This window comes from Colletotrichum higginsianum, chromosome 6 (genome assembly GCF_001672515.1).
Source record: "Colletotrichum higginsianum IMI 349063 chromosome 6, whole genome shotgun sequence".
Lineage (NCBI taxonomy): Eukaryota > Fungi > Ascomycota > Sordariomycetes > Glomerellales > Glomerellaceae > Colletotrichum > Colletotrichum higginsianum.
Window position 1 is genome coordinate 3910538 of NC_030959.1, and position 27986 is coordinate 3938523.

At 60.7% G+C, this 27986-nt stretch overlaps 4 protein-coding genes across 4 annotated transcripts; 2 read left to right on the forward strand and 2 right to left on the reverse strand.

Moving 5' to 3' along the window:
- Positions 1-658: 658 nt before the first annotated feature.
- Positions 659-16674, forward strand: CH63R_09537 (Non-ribosomal peptide synthetase; the record flags this gene model as incomplete). Its single annotated transcript, XM_018304511.1, has 5 exons — positions 659-2459; positions 2576-3191; positions 3289-5038; positions 5161-13235; positions 13437-16674. 5 exons carry the CDS (start codon positions 659-661, stop codon positions 16672-16674), a joined length of 15480 nt encoding a protein of 5159 aa, XP_018156534.1.
- Positions 16675-17197: 523 nt separating this feature from the next.
- Positions 17198-18691, reverse strand: CH63R_09538 (uncharacterized protein; the record flags this gene model as incomplete). Its single annotated transcript, XM_018304512.1, has 4 exons — positions 17198-17486; positions 17980-18067; positions 18174-18302; positions 18412-18691. 4 exons carry the CDS (start codon positions 18689-18691, stop codon positions 17198-17200), a joined length of 786 nt encoding a protein of 261 aa, XP_018156535.1.
- A 913-nt stretch (positions 18692-19604) lies between these two features.
- Positions 19605-21876, forward strand: CH63R_09539 (MFS transporter; the record flags this gene model as incomplete). Its single annotated transcript, XM_018304513.1, has 5 exons — positions 19605-19787; positions 19882-19967; positions 20119-20319; positions 20486-21011; positions 21106-21876. 5 exons carry the CDS (start codon positions 19605-19607, stop codon positions 21874-21876), a joined length of 1767 nt encoding a protein of 588 aa, XP_018156536.1.
- Positions 21877-22185: 309 nt separating this feature from the next.
- CH63R_09540 (Beta-ketoacyl synthase domain-containing protein) lies at positions 22186-26111 on the reverse strand (the record flags this gene model as incomplete). The annotated part of the gene is made up of 4 exons (XM_018304514.1): positions 22186-22263; positions 22331-24082; positions 24204-24458; positions 24606-26111. The coding sequence occupies 4 exons, from the start codon at positions 26109-26111 to the stop codon at positions 22186-22188; spliced, it is 3591 nt and encodes a 1196-aa protein (XP_018156537.1).
- Between the last annotated feature and the right edge of the window lie 1875 nt (positions 26112-27986).

Below are 27986 nucleotides of genomic sequence, written 5' to 3' on the forward strand. Positions count from 1 at the left end.
GTGATACGGTTGAGGCAATGCACAGCCGGTGTCGATTCCGGGCACGTTTGGTTCATAGACTTGAGTAGTGTTGCAAAAATGGAGTTACCTCGACTGTGGTATACACAGTCTTTGGGGCTTTGGAACAAAGTCAAGCTTGGGCCAGCAGCAGCAAACTTACTGTCAGAGTTGCTCATATCACGGTTTTGCTTAGGTAAATGGTGGTTTGGTACCGGACGTTGATGACGACAGGCCAGAAGCTTTTCGCAGTGACTGAGATCAGAAACAAATCGTAGGTCAGGGAACCACACGCTGGTCTACAATGTCTATGGAATAGGCTTGCTGGAACTTCATGTACCATGCGTGTCGTAAAGCTGAGAGTCTCGCTTCTGAAGTCGTCCTACAGTACGCTTCTGAGTTTAGTTAGCCAGCAACAAAACCGATACGATACAGTATACCTTGTAGTAACTAGCCTAGACCAAGTCGGACTTTGTAAGGCAACCAATCAGTCGTACACTGATGGTTGATGCGGAATCAGACGAACAGAGACACAAGCATTACTACACAGATACAGCACAGCGCCGAGTTGGACGTCAAGCTGTAGTCACAAACTCTAGACAGCCGGACTACTGCAGCATTCATAGCACCAACTTCAGTACCAACTTCTAGTGCAGCCAGCATGGACGCCACGATGCTGCAGCAGCCCTCTCGCCGCGGCAGTGGTCAGGCATGCATATTCCCACCCCTGCCGGGAGGGCAACCAAGCGACGACGAAGCAAGAACAGCGAGCGTTGACTGGCACGATGAGATGGCCGCCACCAGGAACGACATCAACGCTGCTTGGTGCATCTTGCTCTATTTGTACTCCGACACCGACGAAGTCTGCTTCGGGTGCCAACGCAGCGGCGATGGTGGACGAGCGGCTTCCTCTGTCCTATCTTACACCATCCGCGAATCAGACACGCTGGGAGAAATCGCCACCGCGTTGAGCAACAGTGATGGAGTACGGGAGAAGCTAGATTCTTCTTCCAATGTCTCTTGGAACACGTCTACGCGGTTCACTGCCCAATATGACGACAGAAGCAGCGGCAACCAGCAGGGAGACACCGCGACGGGGTTGCTGATGCTGCTACCGCTGCTGCCGCCGGGCGTAGATCTTGCTCTGGATGTCCTCGAAAACCACGACGGCACCATCAGCAACTACAGGATGATTTATCGTCCGACGCTCATGTCCGACGACGAAGCCCAGAACGTCGCGGCGACGTTCAAGCACATCCTGGCTCTCCTTCACGCGAGCCCCGACCAGCAAGTGGCCACCCTCGACCCCAGCGAGAGAGACGTCGACCACATCATGGCTTGGCACCCGTATCCCGGGACTGGCGACTTGAATCCGGACGCTCGCCTGGTCCATGAGGTCTTTCGGGAGCAGGTCCGCAGCCGGCCGAGCTGGGTGGCTATCGACGCGTGGGACGGCCGGCTGACGTACGCCGAGCTCGACGACGCATCGGACAGACTGCGGGACAGGCTTCGACAGGCCGGCCTCGCTCCGGGAGACGGCGTGCTCCTCTGTTTCGAAAAGTCGGTGTGGATGTCCGTGGCGATGCTGGCCGTGCTGAAGACGGGGGCATTCTGCTCGAGCCTGGACCCGGACTACCCCGAGCATCGCGTGACGCAGATCGCCGAAGCAACAGAGGCGGCCTTCTTGGTGGCTTCTCAAGCTCAGCTGAAGAAGCTGAGGGGTTATGAGATATCGCAGCAACTTGGCCTGGTACAGGTCCCGAGCAACATCGGGGATGAACACGAACTTGATACCATTCTCCAGAACGAAAGTCGCAGAACGAAACAGAAACAATACCAACAACAACAAACAAGACCCTCCCCCGACAGCACGGCGTTCGTCGTCTTCACCTCCGGCAGCACGGGGGTGCCCAAGGGCATCGTCGTCTCCCACGCCAACGTCTGCACCGCCGTCGCCGCGCTCGGGGACGCGTTCGGCGTGGACGGCGCCACGCGGACCGTCCAGTTCGCCGCGCACTCGTGGGACGTGAGCGTGCAGGACTACCTGGGCTCGCTGCTGCGCGGCGCCACGGTGTGCGTCCCCTCGGACAACGAGCGCTGGAACGACCTGGAGGGCTACATGGTCCGGACGGCGGTGAACTGGGCGCACCTGACGCCGACGGTGGCGCGGACGCTGCGTCCCGAGAGGACGTCCAAGAGCCTGCGGACGCTCCTCCTTGTCGGCGAGCCGATGGGCGACGCGGACATCGCCGGCTGGGTCGAGGCCGGGACCCGGGCCTTCAACGTCTACGGGTGTACCGAGGCTACCTGGGTGCAAGTGTCCAGACCCAAGACCGGCGCACAAGTCGGCCGCGGCCACGTCAGCGGGTACGGAATCAACACGAGGGTCTGGATCGTCCGGCGAGGGGACCAGGCCCTCAGTCCGGTCGGCTGCAGGGGGGAGATATGGCTCGAGGGCCCCAGTACGTGATTTCTTTTCAAGATTCGATATCTGAACCTTGGTGGTCTGGAAGACCATATTCGATGGGCCAACTCATGCTTACTGATGAATCTCATGCTGACTGGTAAACGTTTCTAGTGGTCACTCAGGGTTATATCAACGTTGATCCGCTCCTTGAACAGAGGAGCTTCCCCAACAGGCCGGACTGGGCGGAAAGGCTTCTTGGACGCACACACGATGACGGCCAACACAGATTCTACAGGACGGGCGACCTCGGCCGCCTCTGTGCCGACGGCGCCCTCGAGGTCATGGGGCGGACCGACACCCAGGCCAAACTCGGCGGCCAGAGACTTGAGCTGTCCGAGGTGGAGCACTACCTGAGGGAGGCTTCGGCGTTCCAAGCCGCTTCGGTCTTTATACCCAAGGCCGGGCCGTTTGCCGGCAGACTGACGGCTGTTTTGGGTGATCTGCCTATGGGAGGAAATATCGAAGGTGGTCGTCATCATCACCATCTCCAGCTGTCCAAGGACGAGGAGGACGAAGAGGAGGCCCTTGAGTCGCAGCTGGTGCGCTGCTCTCCACCGGCAGCGGCAGAGATTGCTACGAAACTGGGCAAAGCCCTACCGAGCTTCATGGTCCCAGCCGCATGGATGAGCATCTCGCGGTTCCCCATGACGGCATCCGGGAAGCTGGCACGCTCTCGGATTCTATCCCAGCTGGAAACCATGGCTGGTGTGTCATACGACTCTGCTCAGTATGGAGAGTTGACCAGGCACGACGAGTGAGTTATTTCTGCACACGGCATATGGAGTAAGATGAGCCAAAGCTGACTGTTTGTGATCTGTTCCTAGAGTCGATGTATTATTACCAGAGACCCCGCCTGGCGATTCGACACCCGGAGAAGAGGCCTTCATGCAGCACGTCTGTGCCTCTCTCTTGGGTATCGAACCGGCCAGCGTCGACCTCGGCAAGTCGTTTGTGTCGCTGGGGGGCGACTCCATCAGAGCGATGCAGATCGTGGCACGGTACCGGGCCGTTGGGAAACGCATCACGGTCGGACAGCTCTTCAACAGCCGATGCCTTCTCGAAGTAGCCGCCCAGGTTGAGGGGTTACAAGACGTTTTGGCCGATAGTAAGAGGGAATATGGGACTGATGAGGATCAGCAGCCCAGTGAACAACAAGCAGTCAGTGTCATGCAGGGATCAGCAGTCCGGCAGCAGATAGAGCACATAGGAGAGGCTCTCTTGTCCCTGCCAACCATCAACAGCCTCGACGACGTGAAAGATGTGTTCCCGCTGTCCCCGATGCAGGACTCGCTGGCGCTCAGCCTCGCGCGGCTGGGAGGCCGGTTCTACATGGACGAGTTTGTCTGGGAGGTTCAAGCGGCGGACGGCTCTCGAATCGACATGGACCGTCTCGGACAGGCGTGGGAGGCGGTGGTCGCGCGCCACCAGGCTCTCCGGACGGTGTTTGTCGAGGCCGAGGTCGACGCTGACTCCCTGGACAGGACGATGACAGGATCGAGCATGCCGTTATATCAGGTGGTACTCCGACGGAGCCCGGCAAGCTGCCAAAGGGTGCGGGCTATGAGTGACGACGATGTACCACACGTTGCGCGGGAGCACCCTCGACTGCTGGATACCCTGAGCCATCACCAGCTCATCCACGCCGGCCTCCCTACGCACAGCATGTTGATGGTCTACCACGACGGCGACGGAGACGGTCGCGGCAGAGTCTGGTGCAGGCTCGAGGTGAGCCACCTGGTGGAGGATGCAATGTCCATCCTGCCGCTGCTCCGCGACGTCTCCCTCGCATACCGGTATTCCACCGAGGGCCCCGGTCCGGGTTCCGGCATCGGCTCACTGACGGTTGGTGGCGAGTTCGTGCGGTACATCCGCAACCGGGAGAGGCACGAAGCAAGCCTGGCGTATTGGAGCTCGCACTTGGAGGGCGCCCAGCCGTGTCTGTTCCCCAGTCTCGTCGACTCGAGCAGGGAGTCGAAACCGGAGCATGTAAGTGACGACGTATCTTCAGGCGGACGACACCAAGAGCAACGCGTCGTACAAGTCGCACTCAACGACACGACGCATGGCCTGCAGCAGGCGGTGGCCCGTCTGGGCCTCACGCTGCCGACCTTCTTCCAGACGATCTGGGCGCTGGTCCTCCACATCTACTCGGGGAAAATCGACGTGGTCTTTGGCAACGTCGCGTCAGGGCGGGACGTCCCCGTGCCGGACATCGAGGAGGCCTTTGGGTCCTTCTTGGGTATCCTGGTCTGTCGAGTGGACCTCGGCCGTGAACGACAGAAAGATGATGATGATGATGACGACGCTGGTGTCGAGACGGAAGAGAGCGGCTCGCCGCATGGCCCGACACTTCTCGGCATTATGAAGGAAATCCAGCGAGCCACGATCGAGGGGAGCAGCAATCAGTCATGTTCCCTCGCGGAGATGCAGGAGGCGGCCGGTCTCCTCCGCGACAGGAGCTCCAGGGTTCCGCTGTTCAACTCGGGCATCTCGTGCCGGCCGCTCATCACGGAGAGCGACCAGGAGGACTTTGCGTTGCGGTTCCGGCAGGTGGAAAGCAGGGAACTGACAGAGGTGAGTTCGTTTTTCTCAAACCAAACAGGGAGTCAAACTTATCAGGGGTCTCTCTCTGCCTGTCGTCTATGGATGATAAAAGCAAGATACTGACTTGACACCCCCCCGTGTCTCTTATTCAGATGGACCTCGCCCTGATCGTTGAGACGGGCCAAGATAAAATGAGCGTCTACCTGCAATACCAACCATCGTTCATGAGCGACGCGGCGGCGGCCAACGTCGCCGAGACGGTCAGCCACCTGGTCACGGAGGCCCTGCTCAACCCCCGGAGGAGCGTCCACGACGTGGGAAAGGTGAGCCCCCGAGACCTCGCGCAGATATGGGACTGGAACAGGGAGTGCGTGCCGCCCGGCGAGGAGGTGATGCACTCCTTCGTGGAAGAGAGGATGCGGGCGAGCCCCGGACGGCAGGCCGTGTGCAGCTGGGACGGCGACATGACGTACGGCGAGCTGGACCGCGCCACCGGGTGCGTTGCGCAGTACCTTCGGGACTCGTGCGGCGTCGTGCCGGACGGCGTCGTGCCCATCTGCTCCGAGAAGTCGATATGGGCCGTGGTGGCCATGCTCGGCGTCATGAGGGCCGGAGGGTGCTTCGTGATGCTGGACCCGGGTCATCCCGACTCGAGGCTGCTCTCCATCGTCGAGCAGGTCCGTCCGCGCGTGATGCTGTCTTCGTTGGGGCAGAGGGCTCGCCTGGAACGGTGGGCGAGAGACTTGGATCTGTCCAAGTCCAAGGATGACGGCCCTCCCTCTCCTATATCAGTGCAAGTTCTGGCCATCACGGACGACTGGATCAAGCGGCGGATGGCCATGACCGAGATCTCCGGCCTTGCGATATGTATATGCCCCGAGGTCCGGCCCCGGCACGCCATGTACGTCCAGTTCACGTCCGGCACGACGGGGGCGCCCAAGGGGGTCGTCATCTCGCACCGCAACTTCGCCACGGGCTTCCGGCGCCACTGCGCGGCCACCGAGGTGTGGCCTCACACGCGGGCGCTGCAGTTCTCGGCCTACAGCTTCGACTCGAGCGTCGGGGAGATTCTCACGACGCTGGCCGTGGGCGGGTGTCTCTGCAGCCCCTCGGATGAGGACCGCAGCATGGCCATCGTCGCCTTCATCGCGCGCTCCGGCGCCAACTGGGCCGCCTGGACCCCTTCCTTCGCCTCCCTCATCGACCCGGACGACGTGCCGAGCCTGGACGCCATGTGCCTGGCCGGCGAGCCGCTGTCGGCGTCGCTCGTCGACCGGTGGGCGGACCGCGTGCGCATGGTCAACATCTACGGGCCGAGCGAGTGCAGCATGGCCTCGACGGTCAACAACCCGGTCACCCGGGACTCTCTCCCGTCCAACATCGGCCGGGCCCACCGCTCCGTGACGTGGATCGTCGACGAGGACGACCACGAGCGCCTGCAGCCCATCGGCGCCGTGGGCGAGCTGCTGATCGAGGGTCCCGTCGTGGCGGACGCCGGATACCTCGGCCGCCCGGACGTGACGAGCCGCGTCTTCATCGGGGCGCCGTCCTGGCTGCGGTCCGGGCCGCACTCCCGCCCCGGCGCGCGCTTGTATAAGACGGGCGACCTCGTGCGGTACAGCTCGGACGGGAGCATCAACTACGTCGGCAGAAAGGACACGCAGCTCAAGATCCACGGACAACGCGTCGAGGTGGGTGATATCGAGCAGCACCTGCGCGTGTGCATGGCCCAGATCGTTCAAGGTGGAATAGGAGTGGCCTCGCCTCCTCCTGTTGCCGTCGAGCTGTTGCACAAGCAGGAAGAGCAGCAACACGGATCGGAGGTGCTGGCGGCCTTTATTGTTGTTGGCGATGGCGATGGTTATGCCGGCGAGAGCAGGGATGCTTCGTGTGTCAGCGATGGGAACAGGAGACAGCAGGACCGGGATCGAGGCAGAACTTCCCTGGACTTGGTTGCTTCTGACCCCCGGGCCCTGGCCGGGTTCCGGTCTCTCGTCGAGCGGATCCGACGCTCGACGCTGCCGTTGCCGTCGTACATGATACCGCGCATCTTTGTGCCGCTCAAGACTCTGCCGACCACCACGGCCGGCAAACTGGACCGCCGTGCTCTCCACCGGGTCGCGGCCGACATGGGCCGGCAGCGTCTCGTCGCCTTTTCCGTTCAGCCCGAGCCGGGAAGCGACAACAGTGGCAGCAGAAGCAGCAGTGATGCTATGATAACCGACACTCGGGCGGAAGAACAACAGAACCCAAGAGACTCCGAGCCCTCCTCGGTGGAAGACATCGTGACGGGCTTCGTTGCGAGGCTGCTCGGACTGGACACGGTTGGCATTCATGACGACTTCTTCAACCTGGGCGGCAACTCGGTGGTGGCCATCCGGCTGAGTGGCATGGCACGCAGACACAACCTCGCTTTGAGCGTGGCAGACATCTTTGAGAAGCCTCGTATCATCGACATGGTGGCCAGGATCACCAACATTAACGTCGTCGGGGAAGATTCTCGTGTCACCGGCAACGGCTCAGTACACCCGCAAAAGGACCAGCAAGACGTGACGCCGCCCCCGTTCCAGCTGCTCTGTAAGAGTAGTGTACTTCCACCAGACACATCATCATCATCATCATCCCTCGACGAGTTCGTCCGCAGCGTTGCCACGGAATGCGGCATGGCCGTCGCCGATATCGAGGACGTGTTCCCGTGTACGCCCCTCCAGGAGAACTTGATGGCTATCTCGACACGCCGGACAACAACGACGACGAGTCTACAGCCGTACGTCACCCAGCAGGCCTTTCTCCTCTCAGATCGAGTGGACGCGGCGCGCCTGAGAGCAGCCTGGCGGGCCACACTGAGCAAACACGGCTTGCTGCGTAGCCGCATCGTCTCGACGCCTCGTGGGGGGGTGCTGGTGATGGCCAAGAAGCCAGATCCATCGCAGTGTACCATTCATCACCACGCAGGCTCTCTAGAGAGCTACTTGACCGAGCAGCAGACCCAGGTGCGTTTCGACTACGGCGGCCCTCTGATCCGTGTTGCCTTTGTATACTGTTCCGAGGCCGAATCCAGTAACAAGCATCGAACCACTGGCCGGACCAACGGTGAAAGCCGTGGATACGTCATCTTCCGAGCCCATCACTCCATCTATGACGGGTGGTCTCTTCAGTTGATCTGGGACGAGGTCGCGTCGGTCTACAGTCAACCCCAACCCCATTCCCACACGTCCATCAACCGTAACATGATCAACATGGACACGAACAAAGCGACATCCAGTCCATCTTTCCAGACCTTCGTGAGCTGGGTACAGCAGGCTACCGGCGAGGAATCGGAGAAGTTCTGGCGGGAAACACTGGCCGACGCGGACGAGGAAGACAGCAGCACCCTGTTCCCGGCCGTCCCAGCCGGGCATCAGCCCTTGGCCCGCGCAAAGCTCACCCGTGTGCTTCCTCGACGGCCCCAGACCCCCCGGCACTACTCGGACTCGAGCGTCACGGTGCCCACGCTGGTCCAGGCGGCCTGGGCTCTCGTCCTCGCCCTCTACGGCGGCACGACGTCGGTCACCTTCGGCGCGGTCCTCTCCGGCCGGGACACGCCGATGCCGGGCATCGAGCAGCTCGTCGGCCCCACCATGGCGACCGTGCCGCGTCACTTCCGGGTGCGCCGCGATCAGAGCATCGCCGACTTCCTCTCTCACGCCCACCGGACCGGGCTGGCCAGCACGGCACACCAGCACCTCGGGCTCGACGGCATCCTCCGGCTCGGGCCCGGGCCCCGGGCGGCCTGCGACTTCCGGTCCGTCGTCGTCGTCCAGCCCGCCGAGTACTCGGACTCGCTGTCCGGGGCCCAGGCGAGGATCGGGATCCGCAACGTCGACGACGAGGAGCACAACCCGGCCGCCGACGACGCCTTCCACCCGTATCCCCTCAACGTCGAGTTCTCGCTCTTGCGGGACGGCCGCGTCGCCGTCGAGGTCCGCTTCGACCCGGACTGTGTCGAGGAACACCGCGTGGACAGCATGGTTCGCTGTTTCGACTCGCTGTGCCGTGGGATCGGACAGTCTGCTCCAGATGACACGCTCGCCAGCATCATGCAGGATTTGCATGATGACCTTGGATCGGCAGTGTCGTCCCCGAGTCCGTTCGTACCCTTCACGGAACACTACAGCCGCATGGGAGACGTGGTCGCCTACCGGGCAGCACGACGACAGGACAGCCCGGCGCTGGTCGCCACGGGAGCCTCGCTGACGTACCGGGAGCTCGAGACCCGGGCCACCCGGCTTGCCCGCCGGCTTCTTGCAAGCAGACACTGTCTTTCGACGGAGGCTGGTGATGATGATGACGGTAGTACGGGGGACAACACAAAAGACCGGTTCGTCGCCATCTGCATGCCCAAATCCCCGCTCGCCGTCGTAGCGATGCTGGCCATCTGGAAGGCCGGCGCGGCGTTCACGCCCCTCAACACGTCCCATCCGCCCTCGCGGCTGACGAGCATCGTCACCCGGGCCGGAGCCTCGCTTGTTCTCTGCTCGCGCTCCACGAGCACCGTCTTTGATGGTGTTGAGGGAGTCGAAGTCTGGGTGCTCGAGGAAGAGTCCCTGTCTCTTGACGACGCTTCCGTGGCTGAGGAGGATGAAGACGATTACTACGTCCTCCCACATACTGCACACGCAAACGCTTATAACAACAACACGAACACGAACAACAACAACAACAACAACACATCCATACGCAAATCACCCCACCCCGACGACGCCGCCTACCTCCTCTTCACCTCGGGAAGCACCGGCGAACCGAAAGGCGTCGTCGTCCAGCACCGGGCCCTCTGCAGCGGCATGGCCGCCCAGGCGGCGGCCATCCGGTGCACCTCGGAGACGCGCATGCTGCAGTGCGCCAACTTCGCCTTTGACGCGTCCATCCTCGAGATCTTCGCGCCCCTGAGCGTCGGCGGCTGCGTGTGTCTGCCGGACGACGCCGAGCGCATGGCGGACCTGGCCGGTTTCATCCGCCGGCACGACGTCAACGCCTGCACCTTCACGCCGTCCCTGCTGCGCCTCCTCGACCCGGCCGACGTGCCCGGTCTGCGGACCATCGTCTCGGGGGGCGAGCCGCTGACGAGGACGGACATTGAAGCCTGGCTCGGCCGTCTTCCGCACGGGGAAGAGCGGCATATGTACAACGTCTACGGCGTGACCGAGGCCTGTGTCGTCTCGGCCGCCATGCCCATGGCCCTGTCTACCAGCCCGCGGACGGTGGGATACCCCGTCGGAGCTTCGCTGTGGCTTGTCAGTCCCGTGTCCGGGATGCTCGCCCCGCCTGGGGCCGTCGGTGAGCTGTTCTTGGAGGGGCCGGCGTTGGCGCGCGGGTATCATGAAGACCGGCCAAGGACCCAGACCTCCTTCGTTGACGACCCGGCGTGGCTCGTCGACGGTGTAAGCCGGCCCCGGCCAACACGCGTTTACCGTACCGGCGATCTGATGTACCGCAACGGCGACGGGTCGCTGTCGTTCCTCGGGAGAAGAGACGGGCAGGTCAAGATCCGCGGCCAGCGCGTCGAACCGGACGAGGTTGCCAACATGATCCGCGGCTGGATATCATCGCGACGGGCGGCGTCCTCTACACCACTACTCCTTCTCCCCAACGCCGCTGTCACGTCGTTCCGCCCTTCCGACTGCCTCGTGGCCGTCATCCCCAGCTCACAGCCGCTGCAGAGCGGCGGTGACGGCGATGATGATGATGTCGAAGAGTACCACCCCGTCTACGACGTCGAGGGTGTGGCGTGTTCTCTGGCGCTGCATTCTGCCCTGGCAACGTCTGCCGGTCTCGGCAACAAGTCCGGAGCCGCCCTTCACGCCGGCCAACAACGACAACAACAACAACAACAACAACATTCGGCCTTGTCTCTCGAAGCCGCAGAGCTGGATGCTTATTTGCGCCGTCGGATTCCCGAAGTCATCGTCCCCAGGGCCTACATAGCCGTCAACTCCATGCCCGTCACACCGTCGGGGAAGCTCGACGCGCGCTGGGTCCATAGGTGTCTCGAGACGCTCGTAGCGAAACACGGACTGGTGTTTCGAGGATCGGCAACGACAACATCGTTATCGTCTACTTCAATGATAGATGCTGGTCCGGGGATTACAGCAACACACCATCTGTCGGGGGACGCAAGACTCCTCCAAGAGTGCTGGGCCGAGGTTCTCCGCGTCCACCCGGCCACTCTTATCGGAGAGGAGGCCGACTTCTTCCACATGGGAGGCAGCTCCGTCACCGCCATCCGCCTCATCAGTCTGCTGCGCAGCCGTGGACGACTACTAACTTACGAGGCCGTGGTGATGCACTCCCAGCTGGGCGACATGGCAGCCACTCTGATGCCGCTGGGAGGGGAGCAGCTCTTGTCACAACAGAATGGTGAACATCTCGGAGTCCCCCGTCCTTTTGAGATGGTTGGAGGGGACGGGGCAAAGCTCGACTCGATTCTGGACGAACTGATGCTACAATACGGCATAGACCGAGCCCGGGTATGCGACGTCTACCCTTGCACTCCGATGCAAGAGGCCTTCATGGCCATGAGCGTCATGCACCAGGGAGCGTACGTCTCCTTCCAGACACTCGAGGTCCCGGCCGGGCAATTCACAAACTTTCAATCGGCGTGGCACTCGATCCACCAGCGCCACGAGCTGCTCCGGACTCGCATCGTGCCCTGGCTCGGCGGCGAGGATGAAGCCACCAACTTGCAGGGCCCGCTCCCTTCTCCCAGCACAGCCTTGCAGGTCGTTATCGCTCCCAAGTATGAAACACAAGATGCGTATTGGCGACGGGCTCCAGATGTGGACAGCTTCGTCCGCGATGTCAACGAGAGTCACGGGTATGGTGAGCGGCTGGTCAAACTGGCCTGGGTGATGGCGGAGGAGGAGGAGGGGGGAGACGAGAAAACGGTCCAAGTCATCATTGCCGCACACCACGCCGTCTACGATGGTTTCTCCATGGCCATGCTCTGGCAGGAGTTGGGAGTCGAGATGGAAACCCTCGGAAAACGCACCTACAGCAGCACCGCCGGGGGAGTTGTCGATGCTTCAGTCGCGCCGAGGAGACCGCCTTTCAGCACTTATATCCGGCACTTGTGCCTCCTGAGCCAGACTGACGAGCCAATGGTCTTCTGGAGGGAGACGCTTCGCGGGGCCTCGGATGGCAAACTTTTCCCGATGGTGTCATCCCCCGTTTCCTTGTCATCGTCGGCGCCGGACTCGGACCCGGACCCGGACCCGGAAGACCGGCGGCCGGCGGCGTCATCCACCCGGAGCGGAACAGCCGTCCTCGGCAACAACAAATCCCGGTCCAAATTCCGGCTCGTCGACCTGGCCCACGCCGCCTGGGCCCTCACCGTCTCGCACTACACCGCCAACCCAGACGTCGTCTTCGGCGTCATCTCGTCCGGCCGCGAGTCCATCGCCGGGTTGCCCGATCTGGACCCGGCCGTGCTCGCCGGGCCGACGATGGCATCCGCGCCCCTGCGGCTGCACGTCGACTACGCACGGCCGACGCACGATTACCTCGACGATGTGCGGCAGAAGGGGCTTGACCTGGCGCGCTTTGCCCACGTTGGCCTCCAGCGCATCTCCCAGGCCAGCTCGGACGCCCGTCGTGCGTGCCGCTTCGAGAGCATCGTCGTCGTGCAGCCTGCGTCGCCGTCTCTGTCTATTTCACCCTCAGAAGCTGTCTCTGAAGACGCCGTCGATGTCGAGAAATTCCTGTCCGGCATCAAACAAGTACAAACACCCGCCATGTATCCCCACCCCCTGATGGTGGAATGCGTGCCGCTGCCACCGAACGACGCCGGGCACCGAGAGGTCCGCGTCAACCTCGGCTACGATCCGCGCATGGTCGCTCACGAGCTCGCGCACCGGGTTCTGCTGACGTTCACCGGGATCATGTCTCAGCTTGCAAGAGACGACGCCATGGATGTGCCCCTTAGCAACCTGCGAGGCTTGTCAGCCGAAGACGAGGCTCTTCTCCTGGAACGCGCAAGACTCCACACGCCTAAGTCAGTCGAGGCGTGTGTTCATGACTTGGTCCGCCGCCAGACGGACTTACACGCCAACGATGTAGCGGTCGATGCATGGGACGGGGCCTTGACCTACGCCGAGCTGACGGCGGCGTCTGTACGCCTCGCGAGCAGGCTGAGGGACAAGTTCGGAGACTGCCGCGGCCGAGCATTCCCGATACTGTGCCGCAAGTCGAAGTGGGCCATCGTCGGCATGCTGGCCATCTGGCACGCCGGCGGGTATCTCGTGCCCATGGAACCTACCCATCCGATCCAGAGGCTGCGGCTCGTCGCCGGCACCGTGGCCGCTTCCGCCGTGCTCGTTTCCTCTGACTGCCTTTCGACCGGTCTGGAAACGGGTTTTCCGTGTATCGTCATTGACGAAGACGGCGATGGCAGTGGTACTGGTATTCGGTGTGTAGACATGGAGCGGTGTCAAGGTAACCCAGAAGAGGAAGGAGAAACGCCAGACCACGACCCTAACCCTAACCCTACATCTTCATCGACACCAACACCATCAGATCTGGCGTACATCTTGTTCACGTCCGGCAGCACCGGGACTCCCAAGGGCGTCATGGTCGAGCACAGGTCGCTCAGTTCGTCGCTCGTGGCCCTGGGGAGCAGCCACGACATGACGCCGGCCACGCGCACGATGCAGTTCGCCTCGTACGCCTTCGACGCCATGCTGGTCGAGATTTGGAGCACCTTGGCCTTTGGCGGCTGCGTGTGCGTCCCGTCGGACCAGCAGAGGATGAACGACATCACCGGCTTCATCACCACTGCCCGCGTGAACCACCTCTTCTGCACGCCGTCCCTGTCTCGGACGATCCCACCGGACGCCGTGATGCCGTGGCCGCTCCAGAAGGTGAGTCTCGGCGGCGAGGCCATGTCCCAAGGCGACGTGGACCGTTGGTGTTCGCGTGGTGCTTGGCTGTCCAACGGCTACGGACCGACCGAGGCTTGCATCGCGTCGACGGTGCAGGTCATGACCCAAGCCACTCCCATCGGCACCGTGGGCTTCCCTCTGGACAGTTGTAGACTCTGGGTTGTCAACCCGCTCAAGCAGCAGCAGCAGCAACAAGATGATCAAGAATATCATCCCGGCCAATACGAGCTGGCACCCATCGGAGCCATCGGCGAGCTGTACATCGAGGGCGTCAACGTGGCCCGCGGCTACCTCCACGACGACGCCAAAACAGCCGCCGCCTTCTTGGAGAGGCCGCCCTGGCTCGATGGGCGGCGGATCGAAGACAGCGACGGCACCACGCCCGATGACGAGAAGCATCACAGGGTGTACCGCACCGGCGACTTGGCGTACTACAACCCCGACGGGAGCTTGCGTCTGGTGGGCCGCAAGGACGCGCAGGTCAAGCTGCGCGGCCAGAGGGTCGAGCTTGGCGAGATCGAGGAGGCCATCCGTCAACGCATCCCGCCGTCCATCACGGTGGCCGTCAGATCGTTTGAGACTGCCGGCCATGGTGACAACAGGGAGGAGGATGATGATGATGACGATGGCACCGGACGCTTTTCTGACAGCGTGACAAAGGCCCATCCTCGGTCGTCCATGTTGCTGGCCGCTTTCGGGGTCGGTGCAAGTCCCGGCGATGATGATGATGCCGCCGGGGAACAACGAGGCACGTCTGTGGTTAAGGACTCAGACACGCTGCTGGCCATGCGTGAGATGATCTCCCGTCTGCAACAAGACCTCCGGGCGGTTCTGCCAACGTACATGGTGCCCGATGGCTATGTGCCTCTCCAGTCACTGCCCTTCAACAGCTCGGGCAAGCTGGACGAGAGGGCCTTGCGGGAGTGCATCGGCTCGCTGACCCCTGACTTGATCGCCTCCTTCTCGTCAACATCTTCCGGCTTCCCTTCTTCTTCTTCAGACGCGACGCTGTCAGAGGACGGGCCGCTGTCGAAGCACGAAGCGCTCCTCGCCGGCCTCTGGATGCGTCTCCTCTCTGCGTATTCCACCCCCGAAGAGAGCAGCAGCAGCAACAGCAACAACAAAAACACCACCACCACAAGAACCACGTTGAGGCGGGGAGATGACTTCTTCAAGTTGGGCGGCGACTCCATCACGGCCATGAGACTGGTTGCCCTGGCGCGGCGGTACGATCTCGGGCTCACTTGGCGAGACATTGTCACCAATCCCACGCTGTCCGCGATGGCGGGTGCCATGAGAGTCAACACAAGCACAAACGACGACGAGTCGATTCTTGCAGAGACGTACCACGGAGCTGCTGCTGACGAATGGAAGGCCGAGGCGTTCAAGGCCGTCCACGACGCACGATGCCTCCCGGCCGGGGTAGACCTCGTCGACGTTCTCCCTCCGACACCCGTTCAGGAGGACTTCATGAACGCCACAGTATCGTTCCCCGGCGCCCACGTCTCGAGCCTCGTCTTCACCCTCGACGACCCATCTCTGGACGTGGCCCGGCTGCAGTCGGCCTTTGACCGCTGTGCCGTCTGGTTCCCGATTCTCCGTACCCGCCTCGTCCGGGTGTCCATGCCGCCGCGGCCCCGTGTTGGCGCGACGTCTGACGACGACATTGGGCACGACGTGTTGGTACAGATCGTCGTTGCAGAGCCGCCGGCCTGGACAATCACGTCTTCCGGATCACTAGAGGAAGCACTCGAGGCGGAAGCGAGAACGCCGCCCGGCCTGGGACAGGCCCTCTCACGACTCCGCGTGGTACTACAACAGCCGGACTCGGGTGAAGACAACACATGCGGAGGAGGACGTCCCACGCACCTCATCTGGACGCAACATCACTCTTCCTACGATGGATGGAGTGTGCGGCTGCTTCTCGAGCACGTCGTCAAGGCCTACGTCGACGAGGCATATCAGCCGCCGCTGCTGAGCGACCACCTTACCTTCTCCGCGTTCGCCACCCATGTCCGCCGCCTCAACCAGTTGACGTCGTCGCTGGCGTTCTGGTCGGCGTATCTCGAGGGCGCCAGGCCGCGTTCCCTCTTCAACTACGACCGTGTGGCCGACCCGCGCAGGTCACAGACGATGAAGCGTCGAGTACCGCTGCCAGCGTGCGAGAAACGAGAGGGCAGCACCGTGACAACCGCGACGTACATCGTCGCGGCGTGGGCCACGGTGGTCGGCCGTCTGACCTCTTTACCGCATGATGTCACGCTGGGATACACTCTGAGCGGGCGCGCGGGACCGCTCGCGGGGATCGAGGGCACCGTTGGCCCGGTGCTGAACAAGATCCCCCTGCGCATCCGCGTTGCAGAAGACGAGGGGGAGAAGGCAACTGCCAAGCCGCCGGCCTTCTCGGCCGTCGTCGAGGCGACGCAGAAGGCCCTCTTGCTGGTGTCGGATCGTGCAGACCGTCCTCGAGACCTCGAAGGCCACGTCCCCGGGAACGTCAAGAACCTCCCCCTGGATCTTGTCGTGCACCCACGGGGCACTTCCGGGGGCGTGGATCTGCTGCCGGGGGCCTCCATCGGCTTGCGGGCGTCTAGGGCGCGACTGGCGGCTCCCGCGCCGGGGGCCTTTAGCGTCGAGGTGGCCATCTCGGACGACGGGATCGAAGTCGTCGCGCTGTGGGATGAACGGGCGGTTACAAGGGAGGTGGTCGACGACACGGTGGATGATTTTGCGGCTTTGCTTGTGGGATGAGGGGGGGGTTGCATGGGATGAGGCGTGGGAGTAGAGTTGTGCTGGAGGAAGAAACATGATGGATTTTGAGTCTTGTGTTGTAATTCATCTTATATCTATGTTCAAGTATGTGTCCATGTTGTTTTGTTGAACGTTCACATGCGGGCATCCTATGTTGTAGAAGTATAGCTCGTACGTTTCCAACTGTCAGGAAAGAGAGTTGATATTCTAGTCTTGGCCATGCTCTTCACATCATGAGACTAATGGGACGACTTCAAGCTAGTTGGTCCTGTCACAGACGGTGTGTATCATGATCCTTACAGCGAAATGTGAATCTTGTGTAGTATAAGAAACTTTTGAGTCTGGCCTAGTCTTTCCGTCCGCTCATCGTCCTGACTGCTCTCAGGATGAATGTTTGACAACTTGATGCTGTTTTTCCTCCTGCCGTTGATCCTCACCACTCTTTAGAGTAGCCAGGAACATGCAATATGGAATGATTATGGTAATCCCCGCGAAAGGGTAACAACAGCAGGGTTGCTTCGGTTCACTGACCATCCGCCGTCTTATCGTACCCAACAATCTCGACACCACGTCCATCCTTGGCAAATCTAAACTTGAGCTCCTCTTGCGGTCCGCCATCCACTCCGCACGACCCGTTGCCGTACAGAGGATGGCCCGGGAACAGCGTCATGTTGTCCAGCGCTCGCGAGCGGGCCCAGCCGTGCAAGGCGTCCCAGTCGCGGCAGACGTGCATGGTCGAGAGGTCCGGCTTGTCGCCGCACCTGTTGGTGTACCAGTGGATCGAGTATAGTGTCGGGTCGGCGTGGCACATCCTAAGAGATTGGTGAGCAACATACTTCAAGATGAAAGCTTCCTTTTGGCGAAGCCTCGTAACGATGACAGACAAGCTCGGGGAGTTGAGGAGCGAAGGCGAAGCGGAGAGGGCGAGACAACAGCGGACTTGCTTACACGGAGTTTCGGAGTATCTCGAGGCAATGGTCTAGCAGTTGTCTCGTTATCACAGGTCCCCTGGCGACGGGAATCATCCAGAGACGTTAATCATACCGAAATGTTTCCGTTCATGTCCTTTCCGCTCGGGCGTGCTGTCGGGGTAGTAATGCTCTGACCACGACCACTTTCGCAACCAATCCTGTATGTCATCACACCCGCTCTCTCGTCAGCGATAACATGGCCTTGAACTTCTGGCTGTACCCCTTTGGCAAACATGTGGTGTAACCGCATCTCCAGCTTCAGCGACGCGGCGGTTGTAGGTTGTCACGTACCAGACAATGAAGTTCATGTCCCACGGTCATGCCACCGAGGTACAAGCCGTCGCTTCCGGGGATGGGGAACCCGTTGTAACCAGCGCCGAATGCCGCTTCGAGCTCGTCCTTGGTGATCCAGAACATGGCGGCTGCAATAACAAAAGAAGCCAAGCGTCAGCATCGACTCAAGAGATGATATTGGGGCCTGGGGTGTAGACAGTTCATGATCAGTCGCGCTGGCTAGGAAAAACTCACTTCGCAGTAGCTCTTCCCACGCCTTGTCCACCTCCTGTCCAGGCGGACCATTGTATGGCGTGACCGTCCCCTCGACGACTCCCTCGAACTGCTTGAGGACGAAATGGCTGGCGGCATCGTTGGCGGGTGCTGTGCTCGAGTGTTATCCTCCTGGTCTGCACGCACATACTGAATGTCACAACTGCACGACATAGCGGGGACTTGTTGAAGGTGTGAGCGATGAGCGGTGACTACTAACAGTATGGTGGCTTGGGAGATGCAACCCCGAGGTAGCGAGTCGTATACAGCAAAAAGGCAATATTGGCGACGCCCAACAGGAGATGGACACAAAAGGGCCATGGGACCGTGAGACACGCCGGCAACCGTCTGTATCGCTTGTCCCTGCGCCGTCTCTCCGGTGCGTTTGTGATGAGCGGCTGGTCGAGGTCGGTCTCCTTTGCGTCGGTGTCGTATCCATCGACAGGCCGGTCTTCCGAGCTCGACCGCCGGCCGTCATCGGACACGGATGTATCAAGCATTGGAACGGCAGTGGTGTCGGGGGGCTAATGACGTGGTGTGGATCATGAATCCAACTGGGAAATCTATTTCCGGTTTCCCTTCAACCTGTGGTGTTCGGATGACAGAAAGAGGTAGACCGGGGGCTCACAATTCAGCCAGAGCAACAAGAAACCTATCACTTAGGACCTCCAAAGCATCCACTCAAGCACGGTCCAGCATTTGATTCGACTGAGAAGAGAGATGCAGCAGGAATGAATGAATTACCTGGCTTACCAAAACACGAGAACAAGTCAAGAAGAGTTGAAAAGTATGTTTAGCACGCCTAGGTGGGTGGTGAGTTGTACCACAAAGCTTACAATGAATCACAAAATCTTCAAGTCCAGGTTTGAGCGTCAAGCATCAGGCAGGCCTACGCGAGGTTGGATGATTGTCCAACTTGACTCACTCGCTGCTCTCTGCTTCGAAACGCCCGCGCTGGGTGGTGGACACAATGGGACAGAGAGGGAAGACCTGGGAGCCATGCATTGTTGTTACGTTACCCAAGTCGATATGCACCTGAGTGGACGTTCTCATGGTTGCTGAGGTGAGATTCCATCGAGTTATACTTTGGACGTGCCTGGTGCTGACGTGGGCAAAAACAGGGTTTTTACACCAGGGATACCCTTCGCAACAACAAGAAAAAAGGAAAGAAAAACAAGGAAAAAAAAAGGGGGAAAGTTGGAGTGCAACAGCATGTTAATTATGAGTGGCTACAGAAGTTAGAGGAACTCCCTGTTTCGTCTGCAGCTCTACCGTTCTACCGTCGATCTACATCACGGTATAAGCGTCTCCTCAAACCCGCAACATAGCTGCATATACATCTCGACGGTGGACGACGCCCCTGGTTCACTGCTGAGAGTATCCTATCATCTACGCCGCCTTCGAGCCCTCAAGATGCATTCACCCCAACCCAAGGGAGAGCCTGTCGACGTCGACGACGGCCGTGCCAGTGACGCCGGATCAGATGCCGGTGCAACGCCCGCGGGTCAGAGTGAGGTCGAAGCAGCCTACATCTCCGGGCTGCCCCTCATCATCATGGTCGGCGTGCTCTTCCTCGGGCAGTTCGTTATTGGCCTGGTATGTCCCCTTCCCCGGACGGAGCATCCGTCACTACGTCCTTTCAGACACCCTTTTTCATGACGCTGATTGGTTCCTTCATCTCTGAATCAAGGACTCGATCATGGTTGGGCTCCTTGTTCCGACATTGATCAACGAGTTCGGCTCGGTGGCGGATGTCGGCTGGTACGCATCGATATAGTAAGTCAGAAACCCGTCCTGTTCATCCTCTCTGCACGCGGCACAACGTTGTGTTTTTGGATCACAGTCTCCATCAACCATGGCGGCTACACAGCAGCCAATCGCAATATATAAACGTATGAAATCCCTTTGCTGAGCCTCACCCTACTAGCATGATGACGATCGGGGCCATGGCACCAACTCTCGGCAAGGTCTACACCGTCTTCCCCGTCAAAACCGTCTTTCTCGGGGTCTCGGTAGCCATGCAACTGGGTTCCCTCCTTTGCGCGACGGCCAAGTCGTCCACGGCCTTCATCGCCGGCCGAGCCGTCACCGGCTTCGCAGCGAGCGGCCTCCTCTGTGGCACTCAGATGTAAGGGCATTCCCCATCTCTCTCTCTCTCTGTTTCTCCCCCTTTTCCCCATCTCCTCTCTCTCTCGTCGTCGCATAACCGGCGCGTTATCTACACATTTTCGTGGTGTGCCTGCGCAAGTACTTTGGAGCTCATGCGTATATGTCCTTTTTCCCCCCGCTTCCAGAATCACCGCGTCCATGGTCCCCTTACATTTGCGCCCTTGGTGTCTCGGCGTCGTGGGGTCCGGCGAGATCGTGGCCACCATGGCCGGGCCGGTCGTGAGCGGCTTCATCATCGAGCGGCTCGGTTGGCCCTGGTGCTTCTGGATCAACATTCCCGTCATGGTCGCCCTGATAGCCATGGTAGCGCTGTTCTTCAAGCACGCCGGCCAGGCCGCCGGCTCGCAAGACGCGTCCTGGAGGGAAAAGGTGGCCTTGCTCGACCTCCCTGGCGGCACCGTCTTGGTGGGTGCCACGGTATGCCTGCTGCAGGCGCTGAGTGCCGGCGGCGTTCGCAACTCTTGGACGGACGCTCGCGTCTTGACGCCCCTGATACTGTCCGCCTTTCTGTTTGGCATCACGGTTCTTCACCAATACCGCAAAAAGGACAAGGCAACGATCCCTCCACGCCTGTTCAAGAATAGAGCCTACGTTGCCTGTCTGTTCTACGACATGTTCTTTGCCGGAGCGCAGCTGAACCTGTTCTACTATGTAAGACACGCTGCCGTGTAAAACAGTCCAGTCCGTGGGCGTGGCTGTCCAAGTTTCACAAGCCCTGAAGCTGATTTGTTGTCTCGTCTTGCAGCTACCGTCCTGGATCCAGGGAATAGCCGGCTCGACTCCCGATGAAGCGGCCCTCGAGATGATGCCCGCGCTGGCGGCGTCCATTGTCGGCGGCTTTACCAATGCCGGACTCGCCGCGTTCCTGGGTACCCTGCCCCCGGGCACGATGATGGGGACGACCCTGGTCTGCGTCGGGTCCGGTCTCCTGTTCTCGTTGAAGCCGCGGACGCTCAAGGCGCTGTGGATGAGCTACGAGGCCTTGTTCGGCTTCGGCTGCGGCATCTGCACCCAACAGGCGACCATCGGTGCCCAGGCGGTTCTGTCAGACGCCGACATCCCCATCGGGCTCAGCATCATCATCATCGGGAAGCACATCGCTGCGGCCGTATTTATAGCCGTCGCCCAGCATCTGTTCGTGACGCGCCTGGCGCCGCTCTCGGAGCTGTTGCCCGACTTTGACGTGGCGTCCGGGGCCAACATTGGGCACGACTATCTCCGGAAGACTGTGCCTGCCGACAAGTTTGACGGTGCCCTTGGGTTGTACAACACCGCTCTCACCACGACGTTTGCCTTTTCCCTCTTCCTCGGGTGCGTGGCGTTTGTGTGTCTCTTCTTCATTCCGTGGACGCCCCTGAAGAAGCGACCGGAACAAGATGGGTACGAGCCTGCGAACGACTTTGAGCTGGATTCCGTCGCGTCAGAGACCGACGCGGAGCCAAGGGGTCTGGGAGTGGACGATGTTGGCGGGTATACAGGCAGAGCGGGCAATAAGGAATTTGATGTATCTACATAGATATAGACCCTGTACAACATAGATGTAGTGTTTGAGTCTGTAATTCCATGCTTCTTTAGCACTGCTTAAGTCCAGTCAAACTATCATCAGATATCTTTACAGACTAGAACCTAGAAACATGGACATATTTGCCTCGTACACAGCTTCAAAGAGACAGGACTCTCATTTCGGTGTAACAACTGGGATGAATAGTAAAAACTGAGGAATATTTATAGGGGTGATACATGAACAACCCATTCAAGTGCTGGAAGCATCAAGGGGTGTAACGAAGCAAGAAATGATGCATTACTACATGTGCCAAGTCTAGGTCTAGATAGCACCGGTCTCTTGCACAACTTTCAGACCCTCTGCCAAAAACGATGCCAGTTGCGATACAAACGGTTTTCTCTGTACGGCATCAAGTTAGCATGTTGACGAGCATCTTCCACGCAAAAGGGTCCGGACACAAGCTTACCATCAACGCAAAGTGATGCGCCCCCTCGACTTTATGGCACACAATGTCGGCCCCCGGCAGCAACTCGGCCCACCCGTTGGGCCCAAAGCCCTTCCTCTGCACCGTCAGGAACTTCATCCCCTCGGTGTCGTCCGGATGCGGCGGCAGCGGCGGCGCCCCCGGCCGGTCCACGACGCTCTCGCCGGCCCAGATGACGTCCACCCTCAGCTTCTTCTGCCCCGGCGGCATCACCAGCGGCGTGGCGCAGTACCTCTCCAGCACGCCGATCGTGCCCTCGAAATGCGGTATCAACCAGGCCGGTGCTTCGCCGCCGACGTGACCACCGTTCCCCTTCCCCCCTTCCCACCCGCCAAAGATGCCCAGGCGCTGACAGTACTCGTAAAAGTGCCTCGGCAGCCTGTCCATGCCGTTGAGCGGCACCGGCGCGTCGATCAGCACCAGGCCGGCGACCCGGCACCCCCTCTCGGCCAGCATCTGCGCGGCCCGGAACGCGAGCGACCCGCCGGCGGACCAGCCGCCGAGCACGTATCCCTTGTGAGAAGAAGACGAAGAAGACGAAGAAGAAGGCGGCTGCCGCCGGAGGATCTCGGGCAGGTATCCCTCGGCCAGCAGACGGTCGAGCGGCACGCGGGCCATGGCGTCCGTGTCGCCGCGGAGGAACGGGCAGTCGAGGCCGATGACGCAGACGTCGCGGCCGACGGGCGGCAGAGAGGCGTACGAGGCGGCGGTGCCGGCTCCGTCGGGCAGGAGGAAGAGCAGCGTGCGGGCGGTCTTGGGGAAGCCCTGGAGGACGACGGACTTGCAGGGTGGGATGGGGATGGTAGTGAGCGGTCCGTCGAAGGCGTCGAGGGTGTCGGGAGTATCCTGGGTGTCCTCGGTGTCGTGCTCATCGTCCCCGTCGGCCCCGTCAACCCCGGCGGTGATGTTAGTTCTCAGTGCCGCCGAGGAAGAAGATGCTGACGGCGGCCCTTTGCTGCCCGGATCCTCCGGTGACACGGGGCTCGGCGGGAAGACGCCGCCCTTGGTGTCGATGCTCAGCGTCATCCGCGGCTTCGGCGTCTGCAACGGGCTCCACGGCGGTGGCATGGCCGATACCGCCGCCGCCGCCGCCGTCGCCCCCGTCTTCATCCTGGTCGTCCTGGTCTCCTGACCCAAGAGACTGCTAAACACGCGGCGCGGGAACGCGTTGACCGAGTACTGCAGGAACGCCGCGACGACGGTGTTGTCCTCCTCGCGCAGCACGATGATGTCGCCCGCCCACTTGCGCGTGCGGCCGACCTGCTGCATGCGCACGTAGACGGTGTACACGTGCTCCATGTCGACGGGCTCGAACAGCAACATGTCGTCCCAGCCGTGGTTGATGTAGACGGTGTGGGCGAGGTCGGTGGCGTCGTCGAGGTTGAGGCAGAAGCCGGCCGGCTGGGTGAAGGCGTCGATGACGGCCGGGTGCGCCGTAAAGTCGCCGACGCCGGCGAGGCCGGCGGGGAAGCTGACGAGGGCGGCGATCTCGTGCGTGCGCGGGTCCAGCACGAGCGACTGCACCAGCCGGTGGTTGCGGTGGAAGTCGGCCAGCGGGGACACCAGCCGGTAGGCCATGCTGCCCGAGATCTGCGTCGTGCCGGCGCGGGCACGCAGCGAGGACACGTTGATGCGGTGGGACTCGCCGGAAGCGTGCTGGGCGAGGAGGGCGCGCGTCGAGGTGTCGGTGATGCGGATGGTGCACTCGGCGTGCTGCTGGGGCTTGCCGGAGGACTATATCGTGTCATATATCATGTCAGTATATGAACCCAGCTGGTTATAAGCTCGATAGTAGACTCGGTACTATATCACGGATCTAGGCTGGAAGGAGGGAAGAGGATAGAACAACACTTACACCGCCGACGACGGTGAACTTGCACCGAGCAGAACGGCTGGACCAGTCGGCTTGGGCATGACATTGCAACAGCTGTGACCCCGGTCCGTTGTCGCCGGCGACCAAGGCCTTGCTAACGCCCAGGTCCGAGACGGTGACGAGGCAGTCTTGCATGTCATGCTTGGCATCATGAGCCTTGCCGTGCTTATTACCGTCGGACCGCAGCTTCTTGACGAGATAATTCCCGAGCGTCATGGCGATGTCAGCATAGATGGACTGTTGGTTGATGGTTCACATATGTCAGCGAGAGTCATTCTTTGGTCAGCCAGGTCATATGGGAACAACATGACACAATGACATGATGTCGGATGATATGATAGATCAAAAGGGGCTCAAGACGCAAGCAAGACTTCTGAAACTCACCGGCGTACACAGAGGCTTCCCCTCGACCATGTGCCCCTGGACCGCCTCTTTAAGATCCGGCCTCGCCAGATCCGCCTCCGTCACGAGGTACAGCCCATCTCCCACCATCAGGTCGGTCTCCGCCACGACGCGGTGGATCGTTGTGCTCTCGACGCCCTGCCTCTTGAGCGTGCGCGGTCTCCCCGTCATCGGCCCGCGCCTGCGTGTGCCCTTCTGCGCCCTGGCCAGCGCGGCATCGATGGACGGCTCCGCCGACGACGCGATCGGGACGACCTCCAGCTGCGCGGTGCCGTGCTCGTCCGTCTCGACGTGCTCGCACAGCTTCTGCAGCACGAGGTCCCAGCGGAGCGGCCGCAGAAGCATGTCCTCGACGGCGGCGCGCGTCAGCGAGCCGAAGTCGCCGGCCTCGTCCCGGTGCGGCGGCGGCTTGCCCGTCGAGGCCGACATCACCTTCAGGCAGGCCGGCGTGCTCGCCAACCCCGGGTTCATGTACAGGGATGCCAACACGCCGGTGACGTCCTCTTCCGTGTGGACCGACGGGCTGTGGAACGGCCCGAATATCGGCATCGGCACCATCCGGACCCCCGGCACCGCCAGCCCGTCCGACTCGGCCAGCTCCGCCAGCTCCTCCGGCGGCCCCGACACCGTGACCGAGCTTGGCGCCCACGCGCTCACCCAGCAAGGCAGGCCCCTTTTCTCCTTCTTCGTGTTGTCTCTACCGCCGTTGGTCTGCCTCCAGCCGTTGCTGCTGCTGCTGCTGCTGCTGCTGCTGCTGCTGCTGCTGCTCCTGTTGCTGTTGTTCGTCTTGTCCTTATTCTCGCCCACGAACCGCTCCAGAAAAGCTCTCACTCCTTGCAGCGTCCGCTCCTCCGCCGCCGACACGGCAACGCTCCAGGGCTGCTCCGTGCCCGTCCCCGGCGCGGCCTCTCGGGCCGACCGCTCCACGACCAGGCCCGCCCGGAAGGCCACCCGGACGGCCTCGACGCCCAGCGGAACCAGCTCCGCCAGGCCGGTGCTGCAGGCCACCGCGGCACCGGCCAGCGCGCCGGTGCAGGCGCCCACGACGGTGGCGTCCCGATCCGCGTAGGCTCTGGTCGAGGGAGGAGAAAATGGAGATGAGCCGACGTGCCGCATGAACATCAGTATCTGGTAGGCTACCAGCAGCGCCATATCCAGCGGCAGACAGCGGCGATGGTGCGGACTAGAGGAGGAGGAGCCGTCGCTGCGTAGGCGCCATTGCGAGAGGAGGTCGGCCAGGACGAGGGTGCCCGAGGGCCAGAGGTGGTCGGCCTCGGCGGGGTCGAGGATCTGGGCCAGATCGCGCTGGAGGGCGGTCTCGCAGCGGCGGGTGAAGAGGGACAGAGGGGACGAGAGGGTAGGGGACGTGGAGCGGAAGGCCTCGTCGTCCAGCAGAAGCTGGAGGTCGCGTTTGGGGACGGTATAGGTTTGGTCGCCGAAGAGGAACAGCGTGAGCGGCGGCTTGTTGGGCGGGGAAGAGATGGCCATGGTGAGGTGGTGATGGTGATGTGGTGTTTGTTTACTTGGGTTGACGGCGACGACTGTATCTGTTGTCGAGTGTATGATGTGCTGCTTTCTCTCTCTCTCTCTTTGTCTCTCTCTCTCTCTCTCTCTCTCTTACTCACACACACACACACAAACAAGTCGATATCGGCGACTTTTGCTGCAGAATTGTCCCAGAACCGCGAGTAGCTTCTGTCAGGATAGTATGCAGAAACCAAAACAAAAAAACGTTTATTTTCTCAACGGCAACAACCCAGCACAACTGCCTTGCTGACCGGGCTATATTCACATGTTTATCGGGCTGCCACCCTTGTCCATCACCATCCTCCGTTGCCTACCTTGCAACATGGCCGAGAAGGTCGTGATACAACAAACCGGAGAACATCAGAACAACCGATGCCGTCTCCGTCACGGACAGCTTGTCCCCCTTCGAGAAGGCCTCTCTCGCTACACTCTGCAAGAATGGGAGTCGTCCCAAGTATTCAAGATTTGACATTTCAGGGGAAGACCCTGGTAAAGTAACGTGCAGATAACCGCTTTGATATTTAGCTTTTCCCCCCCTTTTGCCTCCAACTCTTTGCGTCCAACTCTAATTACAAAAATGATGGCATCAAACATTTCCAAATTCAAACAAGCAGCCACACACAGCAATTAGACGCAAAGGTTGTGCCCAAACCGGCAACACAAAAGACATCATGTCGAGGGCACAAGTGGCGACGCATAAAGTCACTCCTTGGCATCTTGGCCCTTAATCCCGCATTCGGCATACCGACCACACCGTTACGGCTATCCGGTGAGAGGCCGTAGTTCTCATTATCTTGCAGCTATACACAAATCGGGGGGATTCAACGCTCTGGGCCATCATCATGAATACTAATCACTTCCGGCATTACCCCAGCAGTTGCTGCACACCCGTGCCGACGGGACGGTCCACAGAATCCGTCACCACATGGCCAAAGATGCCATCTACCACAATAGAAGCCAGCGGGAAGGGGGACACAAGATTGGCTCAGATGTTTGGGGCCAAAAAGTATGACCCCGATTGAGAGAAATAGGCTTACCCCAACCATCCGTCCTCGGGAGAGAAACAAATCAAGAGGTGGCAACCATCAGCATTTACTTTTGCAGGCTGTTTCCCGTTTCGTTCATTGCGGCCGCTCATCAGATCGGCATATTTGTTCCTAACCAGACACCGGGCTCCGGAGAGCGTGCGTCCATTCCGCGGGTGATTCAGGAGAACGCGTGTGTAATCTACAGGTAGACATCGTTGATTCAAGGTTTGGTCCCGCCGCTGCCGCCACCACACAGAGCTCTCCCGATGTGGAATATGGACGAGGATGTTCGTCTCTCGGCTCTCTCTCTCAAGGTTGGATCGATCAGTTACCGAGGCTCTCTCGACTCCCTTGGCCTGATCGATCTGGAAATAGCCGCCGGAGCAGCGTAAAGTATATCTCATCTTTTTTTTTCGGAAGATCCTTGTCGGTTTCCCCCCTCGGGGAGGGTTGGTGAGGGCCGGCGTTCGAAAACGTGTCGAGGGAATGCAAGCGAGAGATCGTTGTCGTCAAGGACTCAACGCCGGCGATCAGTCAGTCAGTCAGTCAGTCAGTCAACCAGCCAGCCCGCGTCCGAGATTCATCAACAAGAACCGACCCGGTCCGTATTCGTGTGTGCTCTCTTGTTTTGCAGTCAATAAGCGGAACGATTAGCCAAAGGAGGACCACTCAGTCACGAGGGTCATTGCAGGATCTGTGATCAAGACGCCGGCTTTCCCTCTTCGGCCTCCTCCTCCTCCTCCTCCTTGTGAAGCCATCACCAGCCCTGTATCGTTGACCAGCCATCCCCCTCTTCCTCTTCCACCCC